The following is a 15,532-nucleotide window of genomic DNA, read 5'->3' on the forward strand; positions in this document are numbered from 1 at the left end:
GGCCAAAAAACCCTACCCTGTCCAGTGTCACGTCCCCGTATAGTCCTAATAAGGGAGTCCCCCCCTCCAACCACTGTTCCCTTAGTCGCAGGTTTTTTTTGTTCCTACTAGTGTATTTCGCACTGTTCGCTTTTTAAAAACAATTGCACACATCCTGGTATTAAATATAAGGTTTCGTTTTCTTTCATACGTTTCCTGCTCTCGAGGTGGTCAAGAAGTGCACGACCATTCTTTAACGGTCAACTTAACATGTTTAGCTACCTGTTCACGGTGTGGGTTAATTTGTATCATTACTTCTGCTCTTTACAGGAAGCACACACCGAAGTATTTTTCTAGAGATTTTGGCTCTAATAAAAATAGTTGAAAATTATCAACACTATAATATCTTGCCATGCTTACAATGTTACTGATCAAATGTGTTTTGTCATCATTACTCTCCAACTGAAAAAAATTCTACAATACAAAATAAACGTGAGCGCATATTCAGGCACACGCTTGAAGAAACGAGCGACTCTCGTTAAGACCCGTTAGTTTAAGGATTTTGATTGGCTTTTTGAAACAATACCAAAGGAACGAAAGTAAGACAGACTCCAACATGGCGGTGAACTCCAAGCATGCGCAATTCAAGCGGAAGTCCGATAGTCTCGGACTTAGGGATAAGAACTTTCCAGAGTCGCTCGTTTCCCGACAGCTGGACAAGGATAATGGAGACTCTGCGTATGAGATTAAGAATCGTAATGAAGGTCCGCTAGCGCTCAGTGTGTAACCCGCCTTTAAGCACACATTTCGTGATTGAATGAAATTACCGGAAGACATGCTTTCAAATGTGGACAACAATCCTATAATCTGATAAAATTGCGTTCTAAAATCCGTCTTTAATTTTCCTCTTAATACAGGTCTCGTGTAACTTAGGGCTCAATTTTGGTGTGTGACTCCGCTCTGCTGAGAAAAGGCTTGGACTTAGGCTAATGTCCGCTTAATACAATGTGTCCACTCAATACAGGCGAGGTTTCCGCTGTACAGTGAAACTAGTGCGAATTCTCGAGATAGAAGGAAACTCGCAACAGCATGATCAACAGCAACGACAACATTTATTGATTTGATCATTTCAGCTCGAACTGATATCAGCACCAGCACCAGAAATATACTGCTCTTAACTTTTTAAAGTTATTCACCTAAGATGTAACATCTTAAAAAAGCAAAGAAAAAAAAGCAACAATAACTCAAAAATGCCTAGCTACATCAACTAGGAAGCACACCAGGAACCCATCGCTGGGAGCATACAAGTGGCCTTTGTTTATGATTAGACTGAGTTTCCCGCGAATATCCCGCGGGAGCCCCCATGAGCAATCACAAGTATCTGCACGTACAGAGCCGCCATTGTTTTTGCTCATTAAAACTATTGTTTTGTGGCATTTTCGTTTCCGTTACCATCCTCGTTGCCCTTATTGGCGGGAAAAGATAGTCTAAAAATAAAGGTCCGTAAAAATACCATGAGATGGGCCCATTTTATTACTGGAGTTGTACGCTCCGAGTACTAGTGATGGAAGCACAAGGCTGTTGCCTAACAGGAGCCCGGTAGCCTGGGGCTCCCAAAGAATAGCTCTGGGCTCCTTAATTTTTCACAGCAACACCTTTCACTTCATATGTTGGGCTCCTAAGTTCTCAGCGTTTAGCTCTGAGGGCCCTTTAAAATTTTCTTAGGCAGCAGCCTTGAAGCACGTTCATTACTTCTAAGTACTGGTGTAATGAATAGGCCATTTCCGAGTTGCTGTTTGTCTGGCTTTCGAAGTGAGTCTTGGTGCTCAACTATTGAAATGGAAATTAGTTTGATTTGAATAAGAATACGCAACTCATTTGCATTTGAATGATTGTGTACCAGGACTCGCTTTGATACTGAGGCATGCAGTAACTCGGAAATGGGCTATTGATAACCTTTTAACCGGAAATAACTCTAGTTTTTATACCGGAAGTCTATAGAAATCGCAGGCTTACTTAGACTCGTGGGAAATGTGAAACCTTACTCTTTTGTGTGTCGTGGCGTGCGAGTGAAGTAAAGTTTACTGTTGTGTTTAGTTCAATCTGTGTGATTCGTTGGCCATCGGTACGCAATCTATACAACTAGTAACAAGAAATTACTAGTCTTTTAGCTTTGAATGGTTGTGCAAATACTTCAACATTTGAAAAACAAATTACTAAAACCTAACCAACGGCGAATCCGTTTCGATTATTGTTCAGTGTTAACGTTGTTTAATGTTGCATTAACTTAGACTACCAAGGCAGAATCATAAACACGCAACTATTAGTAGGAATAAGGGACGACTGAAGGCTAGAGAAACAAATCAAAAGTCAACATCAATTGTCAACAATGCTTTGGGATGTCACTCTCCATATTGTCCACAATGCAATCAAGTGATGTGTTCTTGATCCACCCCGAAGTGGTCCAAAATACTAAACACATATTCATAGCAACAAATCAGTATCTTTTCCTCGGTCAGCTGCATTACATGTGCTTAAAAAAATTGGAAAGTCACCAAAAACGAATTCAGGTTTCTTCTACTAAAGAAAGTCACGGCTGCTCAGTTGCTGCTAAATACCATCTATGTCAACGTAGTAACCCCGCTAGCCGTTGACAGGTAGCAAATACCTTCGTTCTTCATCACTGCTCTCATCAGATTCCATTGCATTTGGGCAATTTTTATACGAATTTTCACCGCTGCAATTGTTACTGCCACTCTTGCGGCCTTCATTTTTGCCAACAAGACGGTAAACTATACCAGCTAGCAGAGTCACAAGAACACATGTATTTATGACCATCACCAGCCAAACGAAAATGTTAGAATAGGTACTGTCCAGTACTGAAAACCTCAACACCATAAAAGACATGGACAACACGAGTAAAACCAAGGGTTCAAAGACATTCTCACGGAAAATGCGTTCGAAGATAACTTTTCTGTTGGTCTTGTGCTCGCACGGATCGCATCTGTTTATAGAGACTTCGTCATACGGCTGGAGGCACAAGTGAATGATTGCTGACGTCATCAGAACGAGCCACACTACAAACGTTTGCAAGGTGGACGACGAAGAAATCATCGACAACGCAATGGCGAGAACCAGGCGGCGGAAAAGCATAAAGATCTCGAAGTACTGACGATACTTTGGTTTGTACGGCAAATAGACAGGTCCAAGCCACACGTCAAGTTTCTCTTGCTCTTCAGGAGTCATCGATCTTCTCTTTGGAAAGAAACGAATCAGCACAAAGATGACAATCAAGGGAAACCCAATCACGTAGAACACAACTGAGACAACGCCAAGGGCTTTCAGTTTGCTGTAAGAGTGCGAAGTGCATTCTATCCAAGGGGAGTTGGGCATGTAACGAACATCCTGATCTCTGTGACATGGACGTAGAATGGACAGGGACTGCTTCACGATTGGAAAGTAGCTGAAGCTAAGACAAAAGAAGGCGATTTGGCGACATTTGAAATGAACAATTTGCATTCTCCTTTCAGCGGGACGAAATCTATTGTAAATCATCATCGTGATGAAATACACACCCACCATGGCCAAGCACACCGCTGGAAGTAGGAGCAGAAAGGCAAACTTCCCGACTGGAGTGAAAAGAGAAGGCACGTCACAAGAAAGAGAGGGAAAGTATAGGTTCCAATAACTGCTCAAGTAGCTTTGAGCCTTAATAACTCTTTTAGGCCACACGTTGACACTAGATACCATGAAATCCATGGTTTGGATGTAAAACACCGTTATGCTGATTAGGGAGCGAGCAGCCTTTCCTCGGTTACTCATACACAACACGAAAACGACCAGGTTTAACTTGAAAAGCCACGCAGGTAATAACTCCAAAAGCATCATGATTAGCATGAGTAGAAAATGAATTGCAGTAACAACGAACCATTTGATTGGTCGAAGACGAAAATAAAAGTACAACCAGAGAAGAATGAGAAAAGACAAAGTAAAGATAGGAATAAAGATGTAATAGTAAGTTAAATCGCCCTTTTTGCATTTGAAACACAGTCCACCAAGTTTGTAAAACCCTTCTTGACAGCGAGAGCAAAACCTGTCCGTGTTCCCTGGATGGCAGACGCAAGAATGATTGCACGTCGTGGTCAGAGATGACAATAATACGCGGCTCCCGGAGGAGGAATTTGTGTCCTTTGGTGTTGTGACCAGACGACAAGTACAGGAATCTGTAGGGTTGCATGCAGCTGGTACCTTGCACTTGACAAGGTGGGTGGCATTGCTGGGATCTGGTGATGGCCAGTAGCCACCCGATACCTCCATGATGTTTGGACGCAGATCGTCAGCTGCACCGACAGCAAGTCGACGGCAAGTCGCACCACTCATACATTTCTTGCACAAACCATCGCCTCCGTAGAAACCTTCGTCGCAGACGCAATATTTGTATTCGTAAAATGTTGGATCTAAGCGAATGCGTCCATTGTTGAACGTGAGTCGTCCTTCAGGGCACGTATAGTTGACTGCTTGAGGTGGTTTGAACATAGTCAAAAAGTCAGGTTTAAAGACGTTGGATGAAGCGCTTGTCCCAACTCGCATAGAGGGATTTCCAGATATGTCTAAATATTGGAGAGAAACCATGTTTTGAATTCCTGCTGGAAGGCTACCTGTCAAGTTATTCGAGGAGACGTCAAAGTACGTCAAAAACGAAAAATCAGTAAAAAATTTGGGTAAAGCTCCATAAAAGTTGTTATTACTTAAATCACAAGTGGAAAGTCTTTCCATGTACAGCACGTTTGCGAGTAGAGGACTTGTTATGTCGCAAAAGCTTACATTTAGAATTGAGGGGGTATCAACAAAGTTTCCTTTTTTTGAAAAAAGTTCCATGAAGCTTGAAAAATTAATTGCCAATTTTTTATTCCCTGCCAGAGAGACGTAAGACGCAGAAGAAGCACGGGCTGTATCTGGCCACGCTTTTCCTTCGTTGATTGACTCAAAGTCGTTTTGTGACAAATCGATCATATCGGCTGCCTTCAGCAGCACATCGCCTGGAATATCCCCTTTTAGTTGATTGTTGGCAAGATTTAATATACTTGGGAAATTTTTCCAGTTTGATATATTCCCAGAAATGCTGTTTCCAGGTAAAACTAGGTGTGCTAGTCTTTCCGGTAATACACGAGGCAACGTTCCGGTTAGTTTAACTCCAGATATAAACAACTCTGTTATGTTGGGAATTGCGAATATGTCACTGAGGTTTCCATGCATGTGGCCAGGAGTTATTCGAAGGTCCAAATACCGCAGCTTTTTCAGCCTAGAAATACTCTTTGGTATTTGGCCAATTAGATTGTTTCCTCCAAGACAAAGTACTCGTAATTCTGTCATGTTTCCGATATCCTGTGGTAAGTGACCAGTGAACCCATCGCCGTTCATAACGCAGCCCAGGAAGTTTTGCAGATTTTTCATTTTTACAATCCCTTCAGGAATATTCCCAGAAATAGAAGCGTCATTGAACACAACGGTCAACAGATTGCTCATATTCGCAAACAGAAAGTCGCTAATGGGTCCTCGAAGAGAAGGGTTCCCTGGTGTGCAGAGAGAAAATAAGTTTCGGATTTTCCATATGTTAGAAGGAAGGAAACCGTTTAGGTTATTGTAAGCCAAGACGATAGTTTTAATGTGCGTTGTATTTCCGTGACAGGTGATACCATACCAGGAACAATGGGATGTGTTATTGGCTGAACTAATCCAGCCGCGTCTTTCGTACCATTCTTGTCCATTTGTTGAAACGTATATATCTATTAGAACTTCTCTTTCCTGTTGTGGTGTGAAAGATGTGTCCAAGCTGAACAGCGGAAACTGTTGAATGCGTTTCAAACAGTCGCGTCCCTCAGTGCTCAGAAACACGTTATGATCTGGAAAAAAATGACAGTTATTCCCAAGTGAAACTTAAAATGCAATCAATGACTCCTCGTTAATTGGAGGTTTCCTCACTGAAACTTTGCAAAGTATTTCACATCTAACAATTAGTTTCCCATCTCGACTCGAGTGCTGTGCGGGTGTGGGAACTATGACCTCGACTACTGAATGAGGGGTGAATAGTGTAACTATTATTCTGGGAAAAGAAGCCCCGGGCATTTGAACTTTTGAAGATTGGATCGTTCAAATTCCCGCCCTCTCGGACCAAAATGGTGTTCAAATGCCCTATACCCTACTAAAGAAGAATCGTCGTCGGCTCCTGCCGTCTTTAATAAAGACCTTTTGAAGACCTTTTTTGTAAGCCAATCGCTCACAAATGCCACATCTCTTCCTTTAAACTCTTCCATCTCATCCAAACACGTGTTTTATAACTGTTAGCTACTTCGGCGCCCGAAAAAAAGTCATTTGAAACTTCCGGCTCAATCTTCTCCATCGACCCCACTCAAGCAAAGGTCAAATTCCCCACTCCCCGGGCACAGAAGATAGTCAAATGCCCAGGGTTTACCCGAAAAAATGTGGGGAGATGCTGGAGTTTCGATTTGATCGGCGCGTTATTTTGTTTGAAATGGCGATGAGGGAAATTAGGCACCAGCGTTTTTGAGCCACAGACGGCAACTGGAAGTGAGGCGTTTTCTCTTTTTTAAAATCCAGCCTACACATTTAAAATACATAACACTTATTAACCCAGAGTGAGGACCATGCTTAGCTGAATGCAAAAACGAATACAAATTATCAAACCACTGATTAAGTACCCAAATTGTTTAGCACGACGACAAAGTTAGAGTCTTCTTTTATTGGTCACGTGGCCATGGGCGTGGCATAATGACGTCATATTTAGGGTCATTGGTTTACAAAAGTTGGAAAGTGAATAAAATAATGTCAAATTCTCTTAAATTACTTAACCATTACATCCTTAGCAACGCACCCAAAATACACGTCAGTACGCCCTTAAAAGGTATGTTCGCAGGGACTCTTCTCGCCCGTGATTTTTTCGTCCCGTCTCGACTGCCTGCCCCTGGGTCTCCGAGGAGGTTGTAACTGTTAATTGCATTCGTGAGATAACAAATTTTCATACGAAGTTTAACCACTTACTAACCGAGCGCGAGGGCCGTATTTCGCTCGATCCGTACTGCCATGACCGAGGGCCAATATTCCCCAGTACCGCCCGAGAAAGCTCGGTTAGTAAGTTGTTTATTAGATGGCACTCTGTTTCTGATAGTAAAACACACTTCCGGTGCAATCAATCTTTTTAGCTTTTTATCTTTTAGCTTTTTATCCTTTTAGCTTTTCAATCTTTTTATCTTTCAATCTTTTAAGCTTCTTCTGGTAGTTTCACTGTGAAGAATGACAATATTCACAGTTTTTTTCGCTGTTTTGGTTGCAAATTTTGAATTTGTCGGCTTTGCTCCAAAACAAAAATACACAGCTTGGACCGTTTCCACGGAAATGGTCCGTACTGCAAAATCCCGACCGAGAAAGAACCAATCAGAGCGCTGGGATTTGCCCAAGACTGGCTTTGCCATATAATAAATGAGTTCGTTTTGTGGTCCACATGAGAGTGTTCGATCGGAGGACTAAAATTTGGTTCACTGCCGTTTTATTTGAGAGAAAATAAAATTATCCCCTCAGGCAATAAATCAAGGAAATAAAGTGTGTCTTGATTTGCCAAAGTTGACGAGAGTGCAGTTTGGGTTTTTAGTACGATCCTTCTCAATGGGCCTTTTTCGATGTATTAAAATTCAGCTTGATAGTGTGGCAGTGAGGACAAAGACAAAGAAAAGTGGATGATATGTAAATATCTTCCACATTCATTTCAACGTGTTTCTATCGTTTTTGTCCTCACTGCCTCACTATCAAGCTGAATATTTGATATTTCGAAAATGGCCTATTCTGAATAACTTCTTGATTGCATGTTTTCTCCACATGACACCTCTAGCACTTCTCCATCGTCAAGTAGCACATTTACACTCTCTATTCCGTAACCTGCGATCAAGCTTTATCTTCTTTTCCGCGAGAAACACAAAAGCGGGGACAAAAACAAGATCTCAGGGTGATGCTACAAATTGGTCCTGATAGCGCGCGCGGTATCCATTCTTTTTCTTAGTAACTCGTAAACGTGAAATGTAATTTACAACAACTCGTACAATTGTCCGAACTGACTGCTCGTCCGACTAAAAATAAACTAGAATGCAGTTACTTACTGTAAGTGTCCCTGGGCCACTGTGTCGATACTTTGACCGATTTAGCCTGAACTACCATCGGAGAATGGCAAAAAATCACGCATAACAGAGCAATCATCCACATCTCAAGTTGATGCCAGGTCAAAAGAGCTGGTTTGTTCCACATTTGGCTGTAGTTCCTTCTTATGTCGTAACGTAGTTTGGAGTTTTAACTGTGCTATTTTTTAGTTATATGATAATCGATCTTTCGCTTGACCAATCATAGTCCTTACCTCCCATTTGTTTAATTGAATGGCCATTTTAAGAAATGACGAAACGAAAAGATAGTTGTAAGCGACGCATAAATTAAACCAAACGTGTTCCCTTGAACCAAAACGGATAATCGATAATTGCGGTTGTTAAATGCGATAGACCGCGCAGAAACCATTCCATCCAATGACACAGAAAAAGATCGAGAACGACAACAAGTCATTAATGACTTAAAAGTTAATGGTTATACAGATAAATTCATTGGGAAATGTCGGACCCCCAGACCACCGGCTGCAATCCAAATATACAGGATACAGATACGCGGCCAAAAACGTTTGCTACCTTGCCATACGTAAAGGGCGTTTCAGAGCAAGTCAGAAATGTGCTTAACAAAGCGAACATAAAAACTGCTTTCAAGCCCATAAAAACACTCGCCCATTATTTTAGGAAACCAAAGGATCGCCCAAAAGAAACGAAAACAAAAGGCATTGTGTACAAGGTTAAATGCCGATCGTGTGATTTCACATACATTGGGGAAACAAAGAGATCATGGAATTCACGTGGTGGGGAGCATAAACCAGGAACTAATAATAACAAAGAGTCGGCAATAAAAGATCATGCCGAAACCACTGACCATGACATTGACACTGGCTATATGGAAATTCTAGAAAAGAATGTCAATAATTGGCACAAAAGAATATTTTTGGAATCACGGCACTCCACAATAGACAAAAATGCGGTGAACAAACGGAAGCCATTCCCTTCTGTCTATAAGACATTATTGAAGCCCTAGGGGATAAAGTAACTTCTTATTTTAGTTTTAGCATATTACTCTGGAACAGCATATTTTAGTTACTCTGATGAAGACCGCAGTTGCAGTCGAAAATTCAGTTTTTAATAATTTTTTTATCTAGATCAGTTTCAACGTTTTTTATAAACACCTTTTATCACATAAAAACATACAAAGAGAAAACTAGTGAAAACTAATTAAAAACCTTAGTACGAATTGAGTCCGATTGCACATTAAGAGTAGGTATTAACTTTTGAATAAAAAACATTTCATAGACGAGGCAGTCAAATTTAAAGATATAGGTTTGCTGCTTTTTATACCTCGTTGGCAATCTCAAGTTCTACCCTGGGGGGGGGGACTCCCATATGGAACAGACGGGGATGCTCGTCGGAAATTTTGAATTTAACCCCGAAAGGAGACCATCTGGGCGTGGCTCAAGCTTTTTGTGACCGCTAAAGGAGACCAATCTGGGCGTGGCTTAAGCAAATTTTGACCCCTAAACAAAACACGTTAAAAAGAAAATTTGACTTCTGTTCCTCCTCGCGTAATTCTGTGTTTCTTTGCGGAACCCTAAACGAGATCTTGGCAGCTTAAAATATTGGCGCTTTGCCCGGAACACCCTAAGCGAGACCAAAATCCAAAATTTACACCCCTAAGCGAGACGATGAGCATCCCCGTCTGTTTCATATGGGAGTCCCCCCCCCCCCCCTTCCGGGAGTTCTACCCAAAGTTAACCTCGTTCTACCACATTTACCAACATTTATCCTAGGGTAACCACGTTTACCCCTATCTAGCCTAAGTTAGCCACTTTATACTACGTTGACTCCCATCGCCGTTTTGGACATAGATTTTGACCATGGTGAGCACACTTCGATTGCTTTTCTCCTTCCTTTTAAGGAGGTTTGGGAGGATAAGCACAGCTGGGAGGAGATTTGTGGTCTCCACCACTCTGACCAGCTCCCTGCTCCCCTCCCGTGGTATGAGGCCCTTGGCGATTCCTCGCCAGGTTAATGTGTTTTGTCTTTCGTTTCCGTTTTGTTTGTATCTGTCTAATTTGAATTGTCATTATGGAGTGTAAGTCAGACGAGTCATCTCCAGGATGCAATTCTTTGTTTTGTCTTGTATCCGTCGTGTTTGCCTTAATTTTTGTGAAGGCGGGGTTCGATCCCCCGGGGAGTTTGGCGTGCTGGTTACACCCTCTGTTTGGGTGTACTCACACCCTCATACGGTGTGGGATTTGATGTGATGTCCAGGAGCCATTGCACTCACCCTACTGGGCGGCTGCCTGTTCGCCTCAAACATAAAAAAACCTCGTTGACGTCCATCTCCTCTAAGTTAACCTTGTTGTACCACAGTAACCCTTATCTACTCTAAGTTAACCACGTTTACCCTCATCTAACCTTAGTCGGCCACTTTATACTGACCTCGTTGACTCTCACCTAACCTATGTTAATCTCGTTCTACCACGTTAACACGGTATACCATGGTGATCCGTTCATTGCCAAATGGTTTCAGTAGACTGTAATTAATTTACCGACAACGGATCACCATGGTGTACCGTTGTTATTTTGAAGGGAAAAAAAGGCTGATGGATTGAAAATCTCGGTATTGTTAAGTTGTGTTATAGTGCTTATTTTCTAGTAAAAAAGGGACCGTGAATACTCTTTCAAGAAACGGTGAAGGTACAATGGTGGTGTTCATTGTTTACACAAGGAATTTTCTTCAAGTCAATGGGTCCAGTCCTTTGTCTCAGGGAATATACCATGAAAGTTTCCATTTTCAATTGTTATTAGGTGCCAATTATTAGGGCCAAGGGCCAATAATTTGCGCTAAAGCTCGCCTTCCGAACAATGGTATAAACTTGAAACGGGAATTTAATTACCACATACTGTCACTTGTGAACCTTACCTAAAGGCATTTCAATATAAAGTCACTGTCCTAAATACAATCCTGTAGACTAATGATAAATTGTATAAGATCGGTTACATTGAAAACTTTTATTGCTCTTTCTGTAACCATGATAAAGAAACTTTATACCATTTTCTGTTTCGTGGTCCTCATTCAAAAAAAATTTGGAAAGCCTTTGAACTATATATTTTCCAGTTAATAAATCAACAGATTTTCCCGCGCTTTGTGTCGGCTACGCGTAATTACCTCGAGTTTTGATTGGTTAACCGAATTGTCTCCGTCCTTTTTAATTGGCCAAAGTAATTACTTTGAGTGTTTTACGACACTCATTTGAAAACCGCTCTAACACGGGATAAGTTTAAATTTGCGATAGCTCCAACAGTTTAAGATAAGCGTTACGGTGGTTACCTCAGGATAAATGTTGGTTATAAACGTGGTAGAACGAGGTTAACTTGGGGTATATGAAAGTTAACGAGGTATAAAGTGGCTAAGTAAGGGCAGATGAGGGTAAACGTGGTTAACTCAGAGTAGATGAGGGTTAACTTAGAACAGATGAGGGTTAACGTGGTAGAGGAAGGTTAAGTTGGGATAGACGACGGTCAACGAGTAGATAGGGGTAAACGAGGTTAACGTAGGGAGGTAAGAGAAGATGACGGTTTGCTGTGGTAGAACAAGGGTAACTTAAGGTAGATGAGGGTAAACGTGGTTAACTTAGAGTATATGAGGGTTAGTGTGGTAGAACGAGGTTAACTTGGGGTGGACGAAGGTCAGCGAGATACAAAGCCAAACCACCTCAGGGTTGATAGGGGTAAACTTGGTTAACTTGGTAGAACGAGGCTAAGTAAGTGTAGATCAGTAGTAGAACGAGGGTAACTGTAAGGTAGATGAGGGTTATCTTGGTAGAACAAGGCTAAGTAAGTGTAGATCACGGTTGCTGGTAAAGGGGTATGGGACGTCTTATGGGTCTAACATGCACGCTTTAACAAAGCCACTGACTTGTTATTGCTGGCGTATCAACACGTGGGACGTGGGTCAATACCAATCGTTTTTACCAAGCTTTCAGGCGGATTTCATTTTCTTCTCGAATATGGCAAGAAACAGCAGGAAGAAAAGACTCAAGAAACAGGACTTTCAAAAAGTGAAATTAAAAGTTGGAAAGAAGCTGCAACCAGCTCAAAATGCAACTGACACTTCTTTCAAATCCATGTCAATATTCGTTCCTACTCAGTTAAACGAAAGCTCGCAACCCACGAATCAAAGAAACCAAACTTTGAAGGTAAGAAATTATAAGCTAGTTTCTAGTTTACCAGAGATGCGAAGGGAAGCTAAGGGAGATGTTCAATTAGAAAAGCTCGCGGTAATTTAACGACAGTCCATGTGTGGAACTGAAAGGAGACTTTCTCGTGACGTCACCCATTGTTATTAGGGAGGTTTTTTGAGACGCGGACGGCAACCGGAAGAGAACACTTCGCATGCCAGGACAGTGGTGTGTCCCAGATTTTTATACTAATCATTTTTAATGGAGAAAATATACTTAGTAATGTAAATGTGGTTGAGTGAAGACATGTTAAAAGGGAAAACAGCTCACTTCCGGTTGCCATCCGCGTCTCACAAATGCGCGTGCTTAAGATCCCTAATAATATGGAAACCAGAACCGAATTGGCTGTAGAAACAATGACTTTTGTTCAGTGGTTGGCAAATTTGAATAACAAAAGAAATGTGAGAAAAGTTTGTAAACCTTCTTCTGGACCCCACTCGTTATTTGCGCATAAACACAAAAATATTCTTCTTTTTCTGTTCTTCTGACTCTTCTTTCTTCAAACAATGAAACACTGCATTCAGGTTCCATGGCGTTATTGCCAACAATCGGGAAGAGAAAGAGAGTTTTCCGGTTTGTGTGAATCTATTTCTGTACATCTCCAATATGTGTGGATCGTGGTAAGCAGGAAAGCAGCAACGGTAATCAGTTTGTGATTCGCTGAACTTGATTGTGATTGGTCAATACACAATTGACCTGTCAGAATGAAATAAAAGTGTTCACGGGTTTTTTGACTCGCACAGTGAAAGCCACAACCGAGAAAAACACTTAGAATAACATTCTGTTTCTTTTGCTACTGTGTTTGTTCACGAAAAAACATATTACTTCCACACCAAATAATAGGCCGCTTTGGAAAATACCATAATACTCTCTGTTTGTTCCCTCAAATTTGCATATTAAGCATTGTTTTTGTTTTCTCTTGGGATCGCTGTAAGTCCTATTGAAGAGAAACTGGAAACAATACTTATGCAAAATTTGGGGGGACAAACAAAGAGTATTATGGTATTTTCCGAAGTGCGCTATTATTCATTTAGCGCCAGATGTACTTGCCCAATTTTTCTCATGACCGAAGTGCTCCAAACGTTACAAAACGCAAAAACACTTGCTATTCCCTTAGGGAATCACGTAACACAACAAAAGCTGACAGAAGCAACCGAAAATCGGTCGGCGCTAACTAAAACACCAAATTTTGGCATTTTAGGTTCATTCCGCTATATTCTGGTTTATTTGGGTGTCATTCCGCCTCATTCCCGTGTCATTTCGGCTCGTTGCAGTACATTCCGGTACCATTCTTGTTCATTTCGTTTCATTCCGATGTTATTCCGCCTTATTCCAGCATTTTCCAGTTTATTCCGGTATATTACGTTTCGTTTTGTTTCGTACCTGTGTATAGTAACACCCCCAACCAACCACCTAAGTGAGTAATGTAAGAAATACTGCATGAAAGATTTATGCATCAAATGGAAACTCAGAAAAATCCAAGCCCCAGATGCTAGGCTTCTGCCAAAGAAGAGAATCATTTTTTCAAGAGCCCAGAGTTAATTAATTAATTAACCCAGCGCCTGCCCCTGCCGCCAAAGTCAAGTGGTTTGCGTTATACAAAAGATGTAAATCTGCCACAGATGACTTACCAAAAGGCTGGTGTGAACCTTACAATGTATGACAGGAAATGTTTTATTTATAGACGAAGTGAAAAAAAGCAATCGCATATTTTTCCAATTTAAACTCTATTTATCTTCAAGATCAAGGGAAATAGTGGTCAAAATAATTGATCCTGTCCGTCACTGATCAACATTTCATGTTGGAATAGTAAAAGTTAAAAGTGTGCTTCAGAAAATAATTTACTGCCTTGTGGTTTGTTTGGTTGTTTGTTATTTTTTTCCCTCACACCTCTTAAGTGCATTAAGATTTAGGTATTTGGGGATAGGGAAGAACCTTCAGTGATCAATGGGAGATACAGTATCACATCACGGAAATGCATGTTAAATTGCATCACTGAAATGACTACGTGATCCTACCTTACTCAAGTTCCAAATGACGACACAAGGAGCAAGGAGCAAAAAGTGTTGCTTACCTGTTGCGATCTAGCAAGTAAACCTTCAGCAATTAATGAAGGAAAAAGGATTCGCACATGTGGCATGTTAAAATTTTTGTATTTGCAATAGGCAGACATCACCAAAACAAGTAATATTTTCTTTCAGCATTTAATTCAAGGTTAAGAAATCACATTAGCACATTGTTTATGTGCTAATGAGACTCACTAGCCTTGTTTGCATGGACAAAATACAAAAGAAATATTGGTTGAGAGCAAGACTAGTGAGTCTAATTAGCACACAACAGAATACATTTTTAGCCACCATTTCTGCATTTTGTCTATATTGTAACATGTTTTACTAGTACAGTGCAAGTCTCTTGAGAGCTGATGGGATGAACGTGGTTAAGGTCCCAGGTTTCCTTTGTTGCATAACTTTCTGCAACCATATCTCCAACCACATTTAATCTCCAGTTGGGATCAAATTTCCAAGAAAGTGAGGATGAATCACCTTGTGCTAAGTTAGGCACCTGTTGAGGCAACTTGTTCAGAAATTTGGTCGCCTGCACTTGCAAATAAGGTGCCCCAGGTGACCGTCAGGCAGCAGCAGCCTTTCCCAGATGGGATTTGAACTCATGACCCTCCGTTATCTAGGCTAGACTAGATCATGGAGGGTCGTGGGTTCAAATTCCATCTGGGGCTCAGGTTTTTCCGAGTTTTCATTTGATGCACGCACTGTAATATCTTTCGAGTAGTAAAGATGATAATATTAATAATAATCCTTGACTTTCTGTGAACACAACGACCTGCAAGGGGATGGTGCATGTATTCAAACACTGTAGGCATAAACAGTGTTTAGCCTCAGCCCCAGACGTGGGACTTAAAGACTGCATGTAATCATCTTCTGGAGGATAAGGGTGATCCCAATTAGACATGCATTGCACCCAACACATCCAGAATACCAAGATCTTTCAAAAACCCTCCAACCAACCAGACACCACACCCAAGGAACTAACCACCAATAGCACAATGATGATGATGATGATGATGATGATGATGATGATAAAATGAACAAAAGCAGTTAAGTAAAAAGTACTATAATAATTGCA

General features: G+C 41.1%; 2 protein-coding genes across 2 annotated transcripts in view; one reads left to right on the top strand and one right to left on the bottom strand.

Annotated features, from left to right (window-relative positions):
• Nucleotides 1-542: 542 nt before the first annotated feature.
• LOC138013219 (putative leucine-rich repeat-containing protein DDB_G0281931) lies at nucleotides 543-8,331 on the bottom strand. Its single transcript, XM_068860238.1, has 2 exons — nucleotides 8,148-8,331; nucleotides 543-5,882 (listed from the first exon to the last, which is right to left on the bottom strand). The coding sequence occupies exons 1-2, from the start codon at nucleotides 8,290-8,292 to the stop codon at nucleotides 2,623-2,625; spliced, it is 3,405 nt and encodes a 1,134-aa protein (XP_068716339.1). The 5' UTR covers nucleotides 8,293-8,331; the 3' UTR covers nucleotides 543-2,622.
• A 3,744-nt stretch (nucleotides 8,332-12,075) lies between these two features.
• The window catches only part of LOC137967716 (testis-expressed protein 10-like), a 16,502-nt gene continuing 13,045 nt past the window's right edge, over nucleotides 12,076-15,532 (top strand). The window contains exon 1 of the mRNA XM_068814257.1: nucleotides 12,076-12,349. Coding sequence (XP_068670358.1) covers nucleotides 12,161-12,349 — 189 coding nt within the window. The 5' untranslated portion in view covers nucleotides 12,076-12,160. The remainder of the gene's footprint in view (nucleotides 12,350-15,532) is intronic.

This window comes from Montipora foliosa, chromosome 8 (assembly GCF_036669935.1).
Source record: "Montipora foliosa isolate CH-2021 chromosome 8, ASM3666993v2, whole genome shotgun sequence".
NCBI lineage: Eukaryota > Metazoa > Cnidaria > Anthozoa > Scleractinia > Acroporidae > Montipora > Montipora foliosa.